Source organism: Lates calcarifer, linkage group LG18, assembly GCF_001640805.2.
Source record: "Lates calcarifer isolate ASB-BC8 linkage group LG18, TLL_Latcal_v3, whole genome shotgun sequence".
Classification (NCBI taxonomy): Eukaryota; Metazoa; Chordata; class Actinopteri; family Centropomidae; genus Lates; species Lates calcarifer.
Genome location: NC_066850.1, coordinates 11,205,534 through 11,227,328, shown reverse-complemented (window position 1 = coordinate 11,227,328; position 21,795 = coordinate 11,205,534). Strand labels below are relative to the sequence as shown.

The window sequence follows — 21,795 nt, the reverse complement described above, 5'->3', positions numbered from 1 at the left end:
ACTTTACTTCCATATAGTAATAATTCAAGACTTTTACTTGTAACACATTGTGGTATTACTACCTGCCTCCATTCTGTTTTGTGCCTCAATTTGTTTGTCCCCCCCGCACACACACATTTTTTAGTCTTTGTGAGAATACTCCAGAAACAGCACAATCACAGCAAACAGAAACATTCTTACATCAGATGAATACACAGTGTAGATCACGTTTTCTCATTATTATATCATGGTTCTGCATCTAAGAGCCTCTGACTGCAAATAAAATGAATGAAAATGTATCTTTAATCAGTCTGTTTCATCTCCTTCGTCCTCTCGCTCTCCATCTCTGTTACCTTCCTCTTCATCATTTTCTTTTCCATCTCTCTCTCTCTCTTTCTTTCCGCTGTCTCGGAGATAAAAGCATCTCCAACACCGATCGATCACACTCAATAAGTCGGGCAGAGGAAAGTCAGACTCAGACACACACACACACACACACACACACACCACACACACACACACACACACACCAGCTCTTTAATCTTTAACGATTAACTAAAGGATTATAATTTAATTGTGAATGTTTGTATAAAATAAATAAAACTGATTAATACAGAATTATTAATACATTTTACTTTTCTTTCTTTACTAATACTCCTAATGTCTTCAAGTCACCAGGTTTGTCAGGTCAAATATTTTGGAAGAAGTAGTCTTTTAATAAATAAAATTATTTTTTAATGATTATTTTTATAAAATATCAAGTTTTCTATTGTTCATTCATTTTTTGTTTTGTGTAAATATGTTTTCTTGTGTAAGAATATTACACAATATACTGTATATATTGATAATTATTCTTTATATTTGCAAAACAATAAAAGTTAATCAAATGTTCTAGTGAGTCTGGTCAATATTAAAACTGATCCAGCAAAAGTATTTTAGTCTGGGTTTTCCTCTGGTGCCAAACCACAAACAGCCTGTAAACCACCACACAGAGAGGGCTCTTACTGTGAAAGAGTGCCCAGCAGTACCTGAGCTCAGAGGTCAAAGGTCAGAAAACCACAGACTGGACAGTTTTTTCCCTCCTGTGTGTGAAAGATTTTTTAGGATGAGGTCTCTAATCAGGTCTGTGTGTGCAGAGGGAGAGTGACAATGAGCCTCCAACTGCTCACACTCTCTCACACACACACACACACACACACACACACACACACACACACGAATGAACAGCTGACTCACAGCTCTGCAAACTACGTACAGTTTGAGATTCACTATCTGACAAATCTGTCTTGAATCTCCAGAGAAAGAGAGGTCAGAGGTCACAGTCAGCTATCCCAGGTTTCATTTAAAATATATACAACACTGATTTACTGATTTAAGTGTATAGAAGAAACTGCATATTCTTATCTGCAAATGCTTGTACAGTACTGAGCAGACAAAGACAGGTGTGTGTGTGGACAGGTGTATGCTGAATACAGCAGCCACCTGTTGTCTCCTAGTTCTTCATTACGTCCTTTCTGTTGTTTCTTTGCTACATGTCTGGACATGCGCTCAGGTTATTTATCATGTAATCAAAACTGAGCTGGTCAGAGTCAGAAGAGCGAAGCTGTGAGTGTTATCATGTTACACACTGTACAGTCTACACACTTAGCAAATAGCTGCAGACACAATGAACATGGCCGACACTGGATTTCCATTGAATTAAATGTAAATTTAAAAACGGAGCAGATCAGTTTAAAGTTATTTCGTGCTGATTATTTCAACATTTTGTTCCTACACTTGATATTTTTTGTTTCCTGTTGGCAGAGGACACATGTTCAGCTCAGTTTACAGTAAACAGACGTTGTCTTTTAGTGAGGACACTGAGAAAGTTTCCAAGAAGGAAAGCAAGAAGGAAATAGGAGAGAACACGTAGGAGAGATGCTGGCTGAATGTTCCTGTATAGTCATCAGTGATTAAAACCAGATCCACCCAGCTGGACTCACCAGAGCTCCTCCACAGCACGCTGACTTCCAGACGTCCAGAGCGTCTCATCACTTTTGGAAAGCGATAGAAAAATCCAGACATTCTCCTCAAAGTTTTGCCAAAGTTTCTGGCAAAGCCCATTGCTCACAGACACACACACAGACACACACATGTACAGAGTTTTCCAAGCTCCCACAGAATCCAGATGTTGATTTAAATCCAGAAATAACCTGACGTAGACCCACAATTCACCAAAGTCCTCCTTCACTGTCATCCATGACGCTTCTCTCCCTCTCTCTGTCAGCTCAGGTCTACACTGGCCCCTCCCCTCACAGACACTGACCCCCATTTGTGTTTGTGTACAGTGTGTGTGTGTGTGTGTGTCATTAGCTGCCACAGGTTGAGTGTCTCTTGCAGAGCCAAACTGTCACAGCCACTGAACAAACAAGGGGACGACAGCTGACACACACCCTGGTGTTACTATATCTGTGAGGACTTACTGACATAATGCATTCCCTGACTGTCACAACTGACTGGCCTAACCACAAAAACCCAAACCTAAACCCAAAACCAAGTCTTAATCCTCAATCAGGACCAGGCAACAATAGTTTCTAACAAAAATGTGTCCACACAACCATAGAAAGACATGTACACACACACACACACACACAGAGAGAGAGAGAGAGAGAGGAGGTGGAGACAAACTTTATTGCGAGAATAATGTGACCATCAGCTTCAGTATTTCACACAGAGGTTCAGAATGAGCCTCCCCCTCATTAACAGTCTGCACTGCTCTCTCTCATCTGATCACAGAGCTACTTACTTTAAAACACCAGCACATCTTGGATAGGTAATTTGGAGCTCCAACTTTGCTTGAAATGTTGCACATTAAAGGTCCAGTGTGTAACATTTAGTGGCATCTAGTGGTGATGTTGTAACCAACTGAATACCCCTCCCCTCATCCCTCCTTTTCCGTACATGCAGAACCTACAGTGGTTTCCAGGTACCATAACAAGGTGTTAGGCCTCCTCTGGAACCAGGGCTTGGTTTGTCCAGTCTGGGCTGTTCTAGACACATGCTGCATGCTTTCAAGCTCACGTCACTATCACTTTTTTACAACGTTGTAACTGTAATTTTAAACCAGATGAAGGATTTTTGTCATCAGATGTCTGGGTCTTAATCAGAGAAAGAAGCCAGGCAATCAATTGACGTCCTGTGTCCACCCATGAGCAGGGAAGAAAGCAAAATAATATTCTAAGCTAATGAAAAGACAATGATTTCTAGTTTCAGGTTATTATAAAGACAAAATTCTTATATTCAATTTCTGCCAAAAGATTCCCTTAAATCTCACAAACTGGTCTTTTAAAAATGACAGTTTGTATCCATGGAGGAAAATTACAAAATAATCTAACAATTTTTCTATCATCTGTATATATTTTTCTTAATTTCAAACTCTGACAACCTCGTCCTTTTCCTTACTTGCCACTCTGCCCTAAATCTGGAGAATTATCCCACTGGGGACAAATAAAATGCTCCTGTTTCTATTCTGTTGTACCAAAGCAACAGAGACCAGTTTGAAATCAAGCTGTAGTTGGCTGCAGATGCAACTGGGGGAGATACAAGAGATACTTTAATGCCCTCTACCTATACACTCAGCGTATCTGGTGCAACACTAAACCCTATCAGACAAAGAACTCCTGCTCTGTGCGGCAGGTTTCTATTACTTCACCTTGTACAGAGAAAGAGACAAAGGACGGGAGACCCACAGAAAGAGAGAGAGAGATTCTGTCTTTTCAGAAACTGTCCTTATCGAGCCTCATCTGACCCACACTTCAACCAAAAATGTTGGTAATAGATTTTCACTTTCTTGGTTCTGTGTTTATCAGTTCAGTCAAATTAGACACCTGCACTCACAAATCCTGAAAAAAGCCTCATAAAAGCCAAAATCCTGCATCAGAGGAACCTAGCTGCAGCATGAAAAATTAATTTTTAAAAGAAATAACTGAAGAAAAGTGCTGCTCTTGCTCAACCAGCTCATAAGTGACTGTTTCTGTGTGTTAATAAGTGAACTAGTGAACGACCTGGACACCAACAGTCCTCTGTAAAGAACTACAGGGCGTGGAGGACGATATACTTCACCTCTAGAAGTTTGTTCTCCATCTGAAATGACTTCTTTGTCCTCTTTGAGCAGCAGTCACAACACAACAGTGTTGTTGACCCTCAGATCGAGTAATGGGCCTTTTACAGGCTTCCTGAGTGGCAATCAAGTGCGGAAACGCCTTTTAAATGAGCAGAAATATCAGCCCACACTGACGCATAAACATAACACACACACACACTTACCCTCCATCAGTGCTGCTGGTAAAACTGATGGGAAACACAGAGCTCATTGTCTGTAAACATAATAAGGTTAAAAGGCTAAATGGACGAAGGCAGAGTCAGATGATAGTTTGTATCATCAGCCTGGTTTTACTCTCTACATATGAGCACAGGCTTTGAAAAATTATATATATACATTTTTTAATTGTACGACTGATCTGCATATCTACATACAATCTACAAATATGAATTTCAAGATATCTGGAGGGCAGAAAAATGGGAAACATTAACATTAAAATGATCTATAAAGCAGTCTTTTCTCTTTGTGTCTTGTGCTCTCTCACCTTCTTTTCTGTTTCTACTTTCCAGTGTCCTCTGTCTCTCTCATCTCCCCTTGTCTTTCTGTCTCTGCGTCCTCTACTCTTTATTCCCCCTAACTGTATTCACTGCCTGTCTCTTTCTCTGTGACTCATGTTTTATACAATAATATTATTTCATGAAACTGTAATAAGTTTGTGTTTTTAATTTGAGATAAGGACATATATCTCTGTGGTTCAGGTGTTCCTGTCCTGGACACAGAGGGCAGTACCTGCTCTTCCTCTCTCATCTTCATCACCTCCTGTCTTTCTTTTTCTCTCAGTCTCCTCGTCTTGTCCTGTATCTCCTCCCTTTCCAAATGAGTCTTTTCAGTTTCCTCTGTGTCAGTGAACAAAGTAAACAGAGGGTCAATTATCTTGGGATTATCTTGCGCTAAAACTAAAAATATAGAGAGGTTATCTCATTTTATTATACATTTAAAATGTTAACACAAACTGAATTTAAAGGAAAGAATTTCATCTTTCGTTTTAAGCTTATCAGTCTGACACTGAACGGGTGGAATTAACGTCAGCTGGTTAACTAATCACCTAGCAAGTTAGCTAATTAGCTAGCTAGCTTGTTAGCTAATTACCTTTCTCACTAGCTAGAAAATTCACTAAAGTGAAACTAACTAACACAGCAACAGGAGCTGTTGGTCAGATGGTGTCTGGGGATAAATTACATTAAACTACAAACAGTCTGTTAGTAAAACTCTGTAGTTACCAGTACGACACTTGACAGGATTCAGCTTCCAGTTTGATTTGTTGACAACATCAATGAACCGCCATTTTGGTAAAAACTTACTTTGGTTACTTTGGTAACGACCAGAAAGGTCACTCCACCCTCAAATCACCAACTGAGTGTTTTGATCTTAACCTGAATAAACTCATGTGTTCATTGTATTACATATAGATAGATTCAAATTATTGGGTACAAAAATGCAAGGGAGAATAAGCTACAGAGCAGAACTATTTAAAAAAAAAAAAAAAAAAAAAAAAGGCCAAACTCCTCATGGCCGTTTTTTTCAAAGACAACAAAACAATCAGTGACCTCTAAATAACTTTGCACTCAGGAAGGAATTCACAAAGTGATTTGTGCGGTTTCTGCTTTTAACAGTGTGACAGATATTTAATGATTGAGCTGCTGTCAGAGGGGAGAGTGCCACACATTACATTCAACACATACAGAGTAAGAGGTGCTAGTTTTTAGATCTATTCGCCGACTTTATTTTATTCTAGAGGATTGTTTTGTTCTATCTACTGTCTCTGTCTGACACAGCAGATAGAAAACTAGAAACTTATTATTGTTGTCAATAAAGAAATGTTTGGGAAGGTGAACATGAACTGACCAGGGCTGTTTTATCTCCACTCTATTTGAGGAACTATATTTTTTTCACTTTAAGTCATTTATCAAGCAAAAATACCAAACATTTGCTGGTGACACCTTCTGAAATCTGGCATTATATTGTTTTTTTTCTTCCTCTATCATAACATAGCTAGTTTCTCTTTAAAGCTAATAGCAATATTATTGTGGTAAATACTTAGAACACATATTTTAATTTCCTCTGGCCTAATAGACACCTGCATCCTCAGCCTCAGTTTGTCCTATATTCAGCATGATTGTCTGATGTTGCCAGATGTGGACGTAGCATCTAAAAATCATGCTGCTAATTTGATGTCAAGTTATTTCTTGAAAATATATATATATATAAATAAATATCTTGGGGTAAAAAAGTTAAATGTAATATGTTTTGACTTTCACTCAGCTATTTGGCTACAAGCCAAAATCATGACAGACACTGTGTGTGTGACTGAAATTCTTCTTTTCTCTCTTCTTCTCCAAAATTAAATACTGAAATTACATCTAAAGCTACATGACAGGATAGACGAGTAAGAAAAAATGAGGAAGGAGGAAAAAAGTGAATAATAATTTGAATATTCAAATCCTTGTGTTGTTTCCATAACAACTCTAACAAACGCACCATGGCAGCCATGTTAGGATGGCATCACATAAGGAGGAAGAGTTTTTTTATTGTGTTTCCTACTTCTATTGTTTGCAGGACAGAAGTGGATGAAGAGGGAGGTCCAGTGTTTGCACTCGAGGAGACACTGAGACTTGTTTCCTTTCAAACCTCAACTGGTCTGTCTACATACCGACAGCATTCCAGCTGCTGAGCTGCTTTTTAGAGCCCTACCTATCTGTGCCATCGAAAGCATTCACACATGCTGTCTTTACTCCATGTCAGAGGTCGCCTCCTAAATACTGATGTCTCTTTGATAAATACCTGTTCAGTCAAATGATTTTAGAGTTTCCTTAAAAGTTCATTAAGTCAGTGAGTCCAGAATTGGGCTCTCTGGTTCACACTATAAACCCAAAAATATTCAATTATATTTCATAAAATGACAGAAACCCATGTCTTTGTGTCATGTACACCAATTTAATGATAGTGACTTTGGTCTGTGTTGCTATAAAAAGACCAGGGCTTAAGATTAATTTAAGATTATATTCACAATCAGTTTATCTGTAAAATATATATATCATCACAGTTTTCTAGATAATGTCTTTAAAGTGCTTTAAAAACAAACCCTCACATTTTGCAAGTCTGGTATTTTTTGCTTGATCCTTAAATGACTAAGCAGTTATCAAAACTGTTGAATTAATTTTCTGTTGATGGATTTATTGACTAATTTCGGTACATAGGTACCTTTAGCTAAAGCTAAAAAGGTAATTAAATAAAAAATAAGCCAAGGTTTAAGTGGGTTTACGCTCTGTCACTTAGGTCACCAACCAAACTGTGTTTTCAGAGTATTTAAAGAAACATTACATAGACTCACTTTTACTGTTATCTCCAGTTCATTATGAACTCCTACACATCAGAAATACATTTGTTTACGGTCATAAATAAAACACAAATCCCCAGGTCCCCTGACCTTCTAATGACTTTATGAAACATTCCTCTAATGGGGCTTCTTAACCTTCGGAGTTCACCCAACCAACCCCCCTCCCCACCATCAGCACACTCACCTGAGCAGGTGAGACCATGCTGGAAGATGTACTGGCAGCAGGCATCACACCAGGTGTCCTCTCCGCCGGGCTCGAAGGTATGTCCCTCCCCGGACTCCTCCTTCACCCTGGGGTCCCTCTCTTCGGGGGAGAAGATGGTCCTCACGTCGGGGGGTCTAAACCCCTTCTTCCTGCTCCGCGGTGGTCCTCCTCCGTGACCTTCCAACCCGCCCTCAGCAGCCTCTCCCTCGCCGTTTCTCCTCTCGGGGCTCGGTAAACTCTCCGGTGGTTTCACCTCCGGCTGCCCTCTCTCGCTCCAGGCCGGCGGGTGCCGCCGGACAGCTCTCACCACCACCGCGCCCTTGTTGGCCTTGGAGATTCGCATCTTGACGCCGTGTGGTGGCCACGTAGCCTCCGGTACCTCGCGGAGTGTACCCGAGGATTTGTTGATGTGAAGAGCCTGCACGGATAAAGGAGAGTCATCCGTGACCGAGGAGCGCGTGGGGACGTATTTTCGACCCGGGTGCATGACGTTAAATATTACGCACACTCCTCATAGCCTGGGTGCGTTACAAGTCGGCGAAGGTGTGTTTGGCAGAGACACACAGGTGAGCCGCGTTGCGGGTGATGACACCGACTGATAACCCGTGTCCTCGTGGCGAGCGTGTTTGTTGTCGGTGAGCAGGTTGAGGCAGTCCGAGGTGTGCAGTGGAACGGGTTGGATCTCATTTCGCTGGGAGACATCAAACAGCAGTACGGGCTGCCCGACAGATTCCGGAAAGGACTCCGTTCCAAACTCCGTTCACAAACATGCCGATTTTAAGTTTCTTTCATTATCAGTAACTATTCACACATCTCAATCTGGACACAAATAAATAACCAGATTCATGTTATTTACCTTTTTAGTTCGGCATGTATCATATCTGTAACAAGCCCATGCTTAATAAAACTGCAACTTTATATTGTGTCGCCTGTTGCTTTCCCTGCCAGTGTGCTCTCTACGATATAAACCATCAATCTCTGGTGTTACTATTTACATGCCGAATTTATCAAAACAAATATAACAATTTGTCACTAAGAAAAAAATGAAGACATACAGAAAGAAAACAAGGAATTATCACATTTCGATTGAGGTTCACAACCATTACTCTGTTGTGTCACAGTGTGCAGTTCCTGCTTTGACCACAAGATGGTGCTGCTTTCACATGAACACGTTTCCTCAGCAAAATCAGGTCTCAGCAGTCAATGGAAAACAAGAACGTGTGTATTAAAATAAATTATCAGCCTTTAGGTCATTTTATACATGTACCTTACACAGAAGTATTTTTGTTTATTATTTCATGCAACAAACAAACTCATGGCTACAGACAAGTTCAGTTTCTTACATACATGGCCTGAGATTTCCCTGTGCAACAATAAATAATTTATTTTGACATAAGTTGCCATTCACTGTCAGGTTGACCAGGTCTAAACATTCCCAAAGTCTGTTTCTTTCTGTTGCACCAAGAAACATTTTGATTGACAGAAAACATTCAGAAAAAATTAATAAATCATCAAGTAAGAACAATTAAGAGAGAGATTGACAGTTAACACAGCTTATTTTTAGTTATGTTTTCATGTAGCAAAATTAAGAAATTCAGACAATAAAGACAATTATTTATCAAACTTACCTTGTGACATCTTTTAATAAAATAAATGCAACACTGACTAACTGCAGTGAAGCAATCTGGTGCATCCCTTGACACAAATGTCTTAAAGCTAAATATTTTGTATTTACTTTTTATTTTAAAAAAAGTGCAAGTGCTTAATGAAACGAAAATACAGCACAAACGTTGTTGATTTAAAAAGTTTACAGTCACTCTACAGATCCCTGACATGAACGCCTGGCACTGCCATACAAAAATAGTCTTTAGTTTAGTTATAGTTTTTTGGCTCAGGTTTCATGTAAGACTTATAAAACATTGGCACAAAGAAATACATCAACAATAAAATTATTAATGAAAAGAAATAAATGTTAGAATGCATTGTCCTGCAGATGTGTTATTGCCAGGTTGTTATGTTCATGTAAACTGATTTGAAACATAAAATAAATGTCCTGAGCGTCATTTAGCTCGTTTCAAATTTAAAGCCTTAGAAACACCTCAGTAGGAATTTATGAGGAGTTAGTAATGCTGTTAACTTCCAGTAAACTGAAGGAGTTAGTCCCTGTTGGCTGCTGCTGAAGGTCCAATGAGGCAGTATGAAACTGGAAACCACCTCTCTTTCACTGGATGTTGTCCTCATCGTCATCTTTAAATGCTACGTCCTGCACAAAGGAATGAAAGGAGAATATTCAGGTATTTTTATAAAGGTTTACAGGTCAGACTCATTATTTCAAGCTGAAGGTGAGTGTTTTACGTACATATCCTCCCTGCTCCTGAGCCCAGGACGAGTAATGTTCACTCAGGTATCTGGCTCCGTAGCCCAGCAGTCTGTTCATGGGCAGCGTGTCCATCGCTGACAAACGACTCGTGGCCTGTCAGGAAACAGAAACACATTTAATCTAAAATCTAAATGATTCACCCGAGCTGTGGATTCCTGGAGTTCTGCAAACGTAGATACAGTCTTGTATCTATGTGCTTGTTCTCACCTCACAGGTCACTGCAATCTGGGTTTTGAGTGACGTGTGTGGTCCCGGAGAGTCGGGGTTGGAGTTCCAGAGGCCCATCCTTTGGAGAAGGCCTCTTATTATCGTCTTAAAGAAATCGTAGTTCCAGAAAAGCTCTCTTGCTATTGCGAGGTCTTTCAGCTCCTGGTGGAGACAAGAAACGTTCTGGGTTTAGTGCTTTGAAAACCTTTATTCATTCAGTCACAGGTAACCACGTCACTATAACAAAAATATATTTCAGAGCAGAAATGTAGCCTGAAACTTGACGTCACTACTGAGAATCTGAAACTTGTAGCAGCTGCTTGTCTCAGATGTTTATCAGCTGTGTAAAGCTGTAAAAGGAACGTCTGACAGACACAGTGCAATACGGACGTGTTGTACAGGAAGTGGTGCTGATGTGTGGGAGATTAAATGCCGTGAGTAAAAACTATGATGTTTTATTTTATAGACTGATGACAGAGACAAACAACTTCCAAACCCTGAAGCAACGACTGAAAAGTTTGAGGGATGTTAGATATTTATCAATTCAGTGTTTCTGACCTTCTCGTTCAGTCTGTCTCCGCTCTCCCTCAGCAGCAGACCAATCATCTTCTCCACACTATCCACATCATCCACAGCATCTACATAACAGAACACATGGTTATTAATCAGCATCCAAGACACAAAGAAACCAGAGATTCAAGGGTTTATAGACTCAACAGAACAAAGATGTATGCTGGTCATCTGCTGCTCCGATATGACCATTAATTCTGTTTAGTTTTAGTGACTGTGTGAGGCGGAGAAGACAGATAGGGAGTCAAGAACAACTTGTTCTTAAGTGGCACGTACCAGTGGTTTACGACAATTTGTTCAGGACCTCCCATCTAAGTCATGACTGTTTTAAGAAGGGGTTTCCTTCATTTTTCTGTTTCTGACGGCTGTAGTATTATTTTCTCATTTTGGATCGTCTAATTTGACTACTGACCTTATATAAGAATGCAGAGGCATTCGTTAAGTTAAAATGAGTGATTTATGGACAATGTGTGCAGTTTGGAGTTTTCTGAATCAGACTCGAAACGTGTAAAATATTAGGAGAGGTTTAATGTTGTTGCATTGTGGGATAATATGGTGTACTTCAGCTGAAATGCTTTGTTTTCTCTGTAAGGAGGAAACTGAAACTCACCGTTTGGGGAGTCTGTCTCTAGATCTGGCTCTGGAGAAGCGAATGGGATTTCATCGGCTATCTTTGCCAGCTGGTCTGCAACGCTTTCCAACTCCTCTTTGTGTTCTGGTTCATCTGAGACAAATACAAACAAGACACACAGATAAAAAGATTAGAGTTGAGAAAAAAGGGTTTGAGGGTATCAACACACAGACACAAGTCCGAGCCTGTATCTTAGATTGGTTGTCCAAAAAAAGAGATGGCACACATTTCTGAAAAAATTCAACAAGATGATCTGATTTTGCTAATGGGAAAAAAGTCAGATGAGTGATTCACAAAATCTCCCTCTGGTTTGAGCTTGGACCAAATAAAAGAACAGTTTCGTATTTGTAATGTAAATCATTCTTTTATGGTGAGTTTGGGGAAGAACCAAATTCCACAGTTCATTCCCACCATTTTACTAGGTGTTTCTAAACTAAGGGCAACTTTAAGTAAATATTTAATTTACTAATCGATAATGAGGATAAATCATCAGCTACAGTTTCAAGTTTCACCTCTCACCATACATGTGATTATTTCAATGTATTAAGGTTATCTGAGGTCACATCTTCATACCCACCATCTACTAAACCAGCACTTCTGTTGTTGATATCTGGCATGTAAGATATGTGATCATCGTCGTCTTGTGTCTTTGGTTTGATACATTTAAAAGAGCTCAGCACACGTTTCCATGCCTTCTTCTTCTTCTTCTTCTTCTCTGTTGGTTCTGGTTCAGTCTCGGCTGGTACCTGAGGTGCAAATGTCCCATTTGCATCTGTGTTACCGTTCAGTCTGACTGACTCTGCGTCCTTTTCTGCCTGCCTCCTCTTGGCGTAGGCCATCATGATCCTTAACTCCACCGTGTCCTCCATGCTGTCTGTGTCTGAGGTAGATGTGTGGTTGGCGTCTGTGCTGTTTTTGAGGTCACTGCGGTCGGACAAGGGGTCGTGGATTTCTATGATCCTCATCATGTTGATTTGCTGTTGAAAGAAGGAGATTAAACCATCAGAAAGACAAGATTAAACATTTTACACAGTGGAAATTAAAAATCATGAATTTGTAGCTAAATAAGCCTTTAAATCTGGATACATTTAGGATAAATCATGATTTTTAGTTTATATTTATGCTGTTTTAGTGAGGATCTGAGGCTTTTTAGACCTTTTTAAACTCGCTGTGAGGGGAAACATCGTGAGGTTTTGTTGTTGGTTAAACAAAACAAAACAAAAAATGCTGATGCCGTTGAGATGCTATCTTTGATTCTGGGGAACTCCTGAAGGTTATTTTTAATTTCACATGACTTTTTTGATTTTTCCAGATAAAGCTATCAACCAATTAATTAATCATAAACCAAATCCACAGATTAATCAATGATTCCTACTTAGGTATATAAACTGCAAATTAAGTTCTGTTAACTGCATGTTTACAAATACATTTTATTTGACTCATTTTGCTTGTGTTCTCCACAGTCTATTAATTCTGTAACAAACATTTTCATAGGGTAATATTATTTTCTTTCTCTGAGTTCTTAGTATTCTAATTATCAGCAATTTTATATTGTGTTTTGTGTGTGTGTGTGTGTGTGTGTGTGTGTTTATCTTAAGTCATTTTTGTTACATTTCTGCCATTTTACGCCCTCTGGTTGTATATGTGTGGAATTACACTATGAGTCATGTTGAGGCATGTATTCAACTTGTTGTCTCATTACATACATTACATACACACAAAATAAGTTAGAAAGTTTGAGAATAAGTTCATTAACTATTACATAACATGTTTAATTAAGAAATGGCAGATTTTATAGTAGTTTAAAGTCAATTTAGCTGTCATGTGAAGTTAGAAAAGTTTGTATTACGAAGGACACAACATAAACATTTCATTTAGTTTGTTTACCAGCACTAAAACTGACAGTAGCTGTTAAGATTAAGGTTAAAAACACAATTTAAGATGGTTAGTGTTGTTGTTAACTTCTTTAACTGAACTTTTGCCGGCTATGGAAACGGTCAAAACTATGAAACTACAGAAAAACATCGACTTCTTCCTAAAGGAATGGTTTGACACGATTTAGCTCCTGTGTAAGAAAAATTTAAAATAAAATAAGATTACTTACGGTCCAATACGTCAAAAAGTTGGCAAACAACAGTGAAATATCCGAGTAAAGTTTTCTCTCTAACGTTTGCTCTGAACTGCTTCTTTGTCAGCTGAGCATCGACCTATTTACGGGTCGAGACGTCATGACGCAACGAATGACGTTTACGGTCACTGGTATCACTTCCATTAGAAATAAGTGGGGAAAAGTAAAATGCTGAGCCACACAGCAAGAGTAAAGTAACATTCACTTTCGTAAGTACGAAAATATTGATGTTTTGATTGTTTGGTTGTTTTTTACTCTCAAGTGCTCAAGTCCTATTTGACGTTTAGAACTGAAAGTGAAACTGACATGAATAATGACTACGTGTTTTAATCAACTTTATTTATTCTAAAATCATAAGGTTACTCAAACGATGTTACAACTGTACAGTCTGGCATGCGTTAGATATTATGCCTCTCAGATTTACTGTATACACGTCTTTTATTGTCTGCCCATAAACGTTTTTAAAGTCCACCAAAGTCATACAAAGTCACAATGTAAAGAAAGGAAATTGTTGCTTCAGATGGGAACTTCCAGGATGTAAAAACCCCTCAAATGTATGTATGTATGTATGCTGCTGATATGTGCACAGTTTCACAAATAAATGGACTAACCTTTAATTCAAATTGAAGAGCGTGAAGATCTTTTAAATCTTTATTTACTGTATCATTTATGATGTATTGCTATATATAATTTTAATAGTTTAATTGTAGTAGTTTACTCAGACATGGGCCCAGGTTTGTAAAAATGTAGTTGACCCTTCCTTGTTGTTTGTAAATCTATTGTTCACCAAAGCCTTTTAAAAAACAGGAAGCAGAAAAAGAGGAAGAAGCTTCCAGAACATCTCTGTAAAGACATAGAAAATGAAACCTGATGTTGTTTTGAATGACACGTCAATGACACAACAATTTTGTTTAACTGACTCTGCTGACTCATGAGAGTCACATTAAACTTGTACCTGCCAGTAAGGAGACAGACTTAGAGATTCAAGCTTGACATTCCTCTGCGTGGTTTTTCAAAATGCCACAAGGGAAATTCACCAGATGATGAAAACAACAGGGATATTTCCTCTTGTCTTTAGTGGCTGTTCTGAGGCTTCAGATCATAATGAACTTTTCATCTTGATTTTTGAGCCAACATGAAAGAGACGTCCTTAAATGCTCAGAAAAAAAGATGTGAAAAAGTGTGAGTGAAGAGAGCGGTGACTGAGTGAGTGGACTTTGTGCTGTTTGTCCTACAGGGAAATCCCAGGCAGTGACTCAGGGAGGTTACTGTATATTTGCCTTTTACAGTCTCGTGAGAAATCTCTTAGGTCTTGTGTGTGCGGGTATTTTTTTTTTTTCCCCCACATACAGACTTCCGAACAAGTCACTGCTTGTTGGAGAAACAAAAGCATTTTGGATATAAGGTTACACACCCTGAAATAAAGAACGATACCAGAAAAAGAAGACAAAAAAATACAGAGTACAAGAAGAAACAGAATGACTTGTAATTTGGTGCTGACCCAGAGCCTTTTTTAAACAAATAAAATGCCAATTTTACCTATAACAACATCTTATTTTGATATTTTAGTTTTCTACTCTGTTGAACATTGTTGAACATGAAAATAAACTAGATGCAAACTGTAGCTGGAAAGCAAGTGAAAAGAAAAAAAATACATTTGTATTTAAGATAATTTTGACATGCTTCATGTATTTTATATAATACTGTCTCTGTTACTCACTGTAACTACTCTGTATGTGTATGGTGGCCATTTTTAAACATTTTGACCTGATGGGATCGAAACATCGTCCATTTAAAGGTACTATATGTAACATTCAGAAAAGCATTGTTAATAATGACACCAGCAGCCATTTTAAATGAACTGTCATCAGCTTCCTGATGCTTGTGATTGACCAGCATCATGTTGACAGATTAGGTAACTACAGTTACATTTTTATTATCATTTGTCTATTAACTATATTTAAATATTAAACTGAAGCATGGAGGTCTGACTGTGTGAGACTATGGTTTGACCAATGTGTTTTTTGTGTTGTGCTGTCGTTTGTTGACGTTAGCGGACTCCATTTCTAAGATAACATTAGCTGTTGCTGCACACTGTTGGTGCTGCTGGGGAACAGAAGAGAGGCCTTCAGGCAAGGCACTCGAGAGCAACCATAAACGTAACATCCTTTGGGTTTGGATCCTTTGGATTTTCCCAAAAAACTCGTCCAGAGTTAGAAGTCATTAAAAACCAGCGTTCATCTCTGATATCCAGCCAAGAAAGAAGCCGAGGATCATGGGTAATATACACCCAACACAGAACAAAATTAATTACAACTCATGGCCGCAGAGGCAAAGTTACATTTCGCTGCTTTAAGTGACATTACAATCTGTTCACACACTGATAATAAAAAAGAGATTAATACATGTTAATTGCGTCACACTCTTACATAAAGTACCTTTAAATACATTGGTGGTTTGGAGTGTGGAGATGTTTTTGCTTTTTTCATGAAGATGATATGACTGGGAAAAACTGTAACTGCCCGCCGCTGAGAAGCTTCTGAATACCTTAAAAGTCTGCATGAATAAGTGACGTCTTCAATGTGTCATTTTGGTTTCCAGTTTGTTTTTGTTTGTGGCTTGAAAGAAGAGGAAGAACAGGCTAGTGACTCTACTGAGGAGATTCCCCGCAAAGCAAGCATTCAAAGAGGCAAAAAAAAAAGAAAGAAACTACAGCATCACATCTTTTAACAAATTAAGAAAATAAAAAAAACTTCAAGTAATCCCATCATCATCATCAGCAGCAGAAATACAAAAATAAACACCCAACACATGCCCAACCTAAGAAGAAACTCAGGTAAAAATCATTTAAAACTATAATAATTTAATAGTTTAAACAACAATAATGCCATTTGTTTTATGCCATTACCAGAAAATAATCCCAAGGATGTAAGAAAATGCCATGCATAACCAATGCTAATGAGAGACACAATTTAATACAAAGTCATGTTTCTACTGAATAGAAAGAGTGATAATAAGCATGTGTGTGCGTGTGTGTGTACTGTATGTCGTTCAGAGTGGGCCATAGCTTATTACCACAGTCACTTTGTAGAAAATGTCATCACCTTTCAACAGGTAGTTCAGGTTCAAGATTTTCATTTACACACATTTTTTGCCTATTTAATCATCCTCATACACTCAGTGAAGGTCTCAGTGCTGGATGTCAACACTGGTAGCCATTGTAGAAGTTGTGCAATGTCAACATTTATTTTTAAAAAGAAGTAAAACTTCAGTTTTTGAGGAAACTGAAATCAGTGTTCTTTAGGCCAAGATCTGCACACACCCACAGTAACGCTGCGATGACAGCTCACACTCATGAAACAGATCTGACCACTAATAAAAACCAAAAACTTTAAAAACACCTGATGACTTTAGCTCTGATATTTACCTGTGCTCAGAGGTCATGGTGTAATAATACAGCAGAAAATCCTAAGAAATAACAGACCAAGGCTGGGTATGATTGAACCTCTTTGGTCCCTTTAGCGCTGAATGAAAGAAAACTGTGGACTTATGAGACATGGATTTAATAACTAAATGTGAAAAATTGAAGAAGCAGAAACTAAGAAATGCTGAATCTCCATATCTCAGAAGATGTTATAAAACCGTTTTCACAGGCTGAGCAGAACTAATCATGACAAGTAAACTGATCTTCATGTATAAGAACTGGAGAGTGTCTCTGCTAGTCTATTTTAATCAGGAAAAAGTTGCGTATAACTGCTGCTATTTAGACAATATTTAACATTTGATAACTTTGGCTTCATCTGATAAATAAAAATAAGAAAAACACACAGTATTTTACATGTATTTACCAAGTAAGTATCAGCGCTGACACTTAGTTATCACATTGGCAGTAGTTTTGAAAAGTTTCAAATATACCCAGCCCTAATCAAGACGTTAAATGGTTGCTTAATATCAATACACACAAATCTTAGGTTGAAGGTTTATTTTTCACCTTGCAAATACTAGTCTCAGCAAAAATAACTCAAGGTCCCCTTACTAAAGTTTTCAGAGCTTTCAGTCACATCTTGTGGACCTTAGATTAAGTTTTTTTTTTTTTTAAATAAATCTGGAAAAGGATGCTGTGCAGTTAAAGGAATACAAAAAGCAACCTTGGTTTGTGACAGCTCTATTTCAAATACAACTTGCCAAGGGCTGTTTTTAAAGGTGGTATATGGTAGAATTTTGCTATCGCTAATGTTAGCATTAACAGCTGTTTACTTACCAAGAGTTCAGCATCAAACTTCATTCCTTTATTTACTGAGAGCTGTCTCCAGTGGTGGAAAGTGACAACATTTACTCTTGTTTCTGCTCTTCTACTGAAGTTAGCATGCTAACCAGGTAGCCCTGTCCTGTCTCGTAACACCACTTTGTGACAGTGAGTCACTGTAGCGTCCAGTCTGCTCCTAGTCCAACATGAGAGGATGAAGAAGTGCTGCCCACAGGAGATATTCTAATCTCGTCTTGTAAACGATATATAATGGCTGAAGCTCTTTGGGAGTAAACAACTGCTAATGCTAACACTGGCTACGTAATGATGGCAAAAACTTACAAATAGCCCCTTTAATGGTAAAGAAAGTCATAAAAGCTCCACTGAGACATAAAATGTGAGTAATGACTTTGATTGAATACTGTGACTCCTTAAAAAGCCAGACTTCTACAATGGCTACACATTAAGCCTTTAAAATGTCCAACGTCCCCACAAATACTTCTGTATATATCGATTTAGTTTACAACAGGTTATATCTAAAGAGACCTCACTGGGATGTTTAAATGTTCAATCCATTGACATACATGCACACAAAAGAAAGAAAAATAAAATAAAATAACAAGACAATCATAAACCCAACCAGCACTGAAGTTAAATTGCACATTCAATAGTCCTCGGTGCTAAATGGTCGACTATGTTAAAAACATTAATGTAATGTAAACGATTAATAGAGAAATGCAAAAAGACGTCATCTATTCATATTGCATTGAATATGGCTCAGATTTTTCTTTTCTTCTTGGATAAATGCTGCAAAACACACACAATCACACACACACTCAGGCATGTGTACTAATGATACACACACACACACACAATCACTACACAACACACAATCTTTAGTTATGTACATACTGCACAGAGAGAAGAGTGAAATCTTTTTCTGTTGCAGTTGTACTTAACTTGTGTTTTTAGATTTGATATGGATCATCACACACACACACACACACACACACACACACACACACACACACACACACAAGCTGCATGTGAAAAGCCTTGTCGGATCAGGAGTACCAGATACACACAATCCCACTGTGAAAACTTTCAAATATTTGTTTGTGTGACGGCAGCAGAGAAAAAGAAATTAACATTTTGGTGATGATGCTTTAAATACTCAGTTTTTTAAACACACTCTGGTCTGCCCTCCAAAATCAACTGGCTGCACTCACTAAAGATTACCTGCTGCAGGATTTATGGTTGAGTAATGTGTTGTTTTTAATCCCCAGGGGGCTAAATACTGGTCCTCTCTCAATAATCAGATCTGGTCCCATAAATGATTTCATTTAGTTCCTTCCTGTTCAATGACAAAAACTGAAACATTTAAGCAAGAACAGCCATTTTGACTGAACTTAAAGTCTTGTAGCGAAAGTCATCAGCTAATACAGGATTTGTTTCTCGATTGTTTGGTCTATAAAGTAGCAGAAAATAGTGATTTCACTAAAAGGAACTTTGTCTAGGAATTGTTGCAGGAACTAAAACGTTGCTTTGTGGTGTTGTTCTGTGCGTTTTCACCAGGGGAAATCAGGTAAACTGATGCAGCAAAAGGAAACAGTGAAGATCTCCTGTCTTCAAACTCCTCCACCAAACATGGAGGTGTTTAAAGTCGCTGTTTTTTTTTTAAATTTACTGACAAATTGAATAAATATTGGAAAGGAGACACACAGCAGTAGAAAGGGAGGGAGAGAGAGTGAAGGTATATTAATCCCTCCTCATACACCCCCCTCTTTTACGTCCTCCTCCTGTCCTTCGTTAATGCTTAACGAAGAACAAACTTCATTGTCCACCAGTTAACACCATGTTTGCTGTTGCATGTTTTTAAAAATGGCCGCCACTTCCCTGATAGTTCCTGGACAACTGGAAAGTTGTTCCCACCAGAGCAGGGACTTTTCTGAACTACAAGAACTGACCTGAGTTCCTATAATGTTCCCAGTGTTGTGGGAATGTTCCTGTGGTGTGAAAGGTTTTACATTTGACTGTTTCTTGTATTTGTTGTGTTTCAGTTTTATGAGCACTTTATAACTGTGGCTCTGAAAGAATCTGCATAAATAAATGTTACTTTCTTACAATGATGCATGTCATAAAAATTTTATCGTTGCATAATCTGGTGTTGGAGACACAGTTTTGGATATTTGCGAGAAAAACCAAACAGTGTGATAGATGCTGGGGACAATGGTGAAACTGTGGACTCAGTATGACACTAAATCACTGTGCACTGTCTTTGGCACTCAGGTTATTTTGGGGTAAACACATAAACACTTACTATTTCTATCAGATCTGAAATGAGACTTCATGTTATTTTGACTATTTTCAACAGAAATCCTGTGTTTAAATGTTTCATCGACACACACTCCACCACTGAAGAAGTCTTACTGAATAAAGCCACGACCCCTGTTTCCTTAAAATATGATTTGAGAAAATTAAAATCCCACACAAGATGAGCAACATCATTTCATGAGTTCATCTCCTCCTGAACGACAAGCGAACTCACGACCTGTGACGGCTGCTCAAAGTGCACTTACATCCTGAGCCGTTAAAAGTCCTACTATCAATCAATCACTCAGCCGATCAATCAATCAGCAACAACCAATAAATAGAATATGAATAAATAAATACAAATAAATAGTTGACCATTAAAATCTCCACTGCAGTGCTGCTGTGAGCTGAAGCAGTTCATCACTCCTGTGGTTCATCTGATTTATCTCCTCGTCTGTGGAGCTGAAACCAGATTCTGTTTATTTTTTTAACACGTTTTCTCTCACGGATTCTTCTCCACTACGAGTGTCTGCAGAGTCCAGGGAGACAGGAGTGAGTGTGTGTGAAGTGTGTGATTGTGTTTGTGTGTGCGCGCCTCAGACTGCCGTCTCTAAGTCTTCCTGGGTGGCAGAAGCAGCGTGTTGCTGGGCGCTCAGGTAGGTGGCGAGCTCCGAGTCTCCCTCTGCTTGGTCCGCTGGTGTCTTCCCCTGATGGAGACAAACACAAACACACTGTGATGATTTTTTCTAGATGCTCAGGATGATGAAACAGTCAGTAAAATATATAGTGAGTGTAGAGCTGCTCCATTTTATAGTGAATCTCAGGGTGTGTGCAGGAATCCTGAAGTTAAATTTAATTCCTGTTGAGACCTTTTTAATATATTTTACTTTGAGCTGTAACTAGTTACATCAGTGACACACATTCAACTTACATTTACTACATATGAGACTGTAAAACTAAACAGCCTTTGCTTGTGATAACCTCCATCGAACATTGTATCAGTACAACAGCTAAACCAGGAGGGAACACAGCTCAAAAGAAGAGGAGCATGAAATGATCATTTATAATCGTGGGAAATATTCAACAGTGTGTGGATAAAAGCATCTTTGTTCTATCAAAATGAAGATATAATAGCAAGTGTGTGATCCTTCAGTGTGGTAAACTCTCTCTCTGTTAGTCAGAAGCTCTGTTGTGGACATATGGAAAGACTGGAACAGCAAAATGATTCCACAGAGTTATAAAAATATCTATCAGGCTGCCACAGCACTTTGCCCCGCTAAGAAATGAGCTGCTGTTGTAAGTTGAAAACCTGATGTTACCTCGCTAACCTTAAATCCTGCTTCACAGTTACAGGCCTCAGATGCTCTGTATCTGACTTCCTGCTCCGTGCAACTTGACGTGATCACATGGAGGAATCTCACAAGTGCTGTCTGGCTCTGCAATAATCTGTACAACACTTTCTCCTTTTCTCTCGCTGTTCATTTATTTTATGCTTTTTCCTCTTTCCTCTTTCACATTTCTTCTAGTGCTTTGACAAACAAATGGATCAGAAATAGATCAGGGTTTTTCCAACAACAAAATCCTGTACCTGCATACAGATCAGGTTGATTTTGTTTTACAAAGCCAGACAGAGACACACCCTGGAAGCCAGTGAACAA

The 21,795-nt window shown here is 38.6% G+C and overlaps 3 protein-coding genes across 10 annotated transcripts in view; all 3 read right to left on the bottom strand.

The window, feature by feature from the left end:
* rassf3 (Ras association domain family member 3) overlaps window positions 1–8,595 on the bottom strand; it is a 65,688-nt gene extending 57,093 nt beyond the window's left edge. The window contains exon 1 of the mRNA XM_018694938.2: window positions 7,642–8,595. Within this exon, the coding sequence (XP_018550454.1) occupies window positions 7,642–8,149 (508 nt within the window). The 5' untranslated portion in view covers window positions 8,150–8,595. The remainder of the gene's footprint in view (window positions 1–7,641) is intronic.
* Window positions 8,596–8,912: 317 nt separating this feature from the next.
* On the bottom strand, window positions 8,913–13,694 carry LOC108895929 (apoptosis facilitator Bcl-2-like protein 14). The gene is made up of 7 exons (XM_018694940.2): window positions 13,555–13,694; window positions 12,028–12,427; window positions 11,430–11,543; window positions 10,808–10,887; window positions 10,250–10,411; window positions 10,022–10,135; window positions 8,913–9,925 (listed from the first exon to the last, which is right to left on the bottom strand). The coding sequence occupies exons 2-7, from the start codon at window positions 12,416–12,418 to the stop codon at window positions 9,884–9,886; spliced, it is 903 nt and encodes a 300-aa protein (XP_018550456.1). The 5' UTR covers window positions 12,419–12,427; window positions 13,555–13,694; the 3' UTR covers window positions 8,913–9,883.
* A 208-nt stretch (window positions 13,695–13,902) lies between these two features.
* Window positions 13,903–21,795, bottom strand: part of dgki (diacylglycerol kinase, iota) — a 74,814-nt gene continuing 66,921 nt past the window's right edge. For all 8 annotated transcript variants that reach the window (XM_018694934.2, XM_018694930.2, XM_018694933.2 and 5 more), the window contains one exon: window positions 13,903–20,844. In XM_018694934.2, coding sequence (XP_018550450.1) covers window positions 20,734–20,844 — 111 coding nt within the window. In that variant the 3' untranslated portion in view covers window positions 13,903–20,733. The remainder of the gene's footprint in view (window positions 20,845–21,795) is intronic.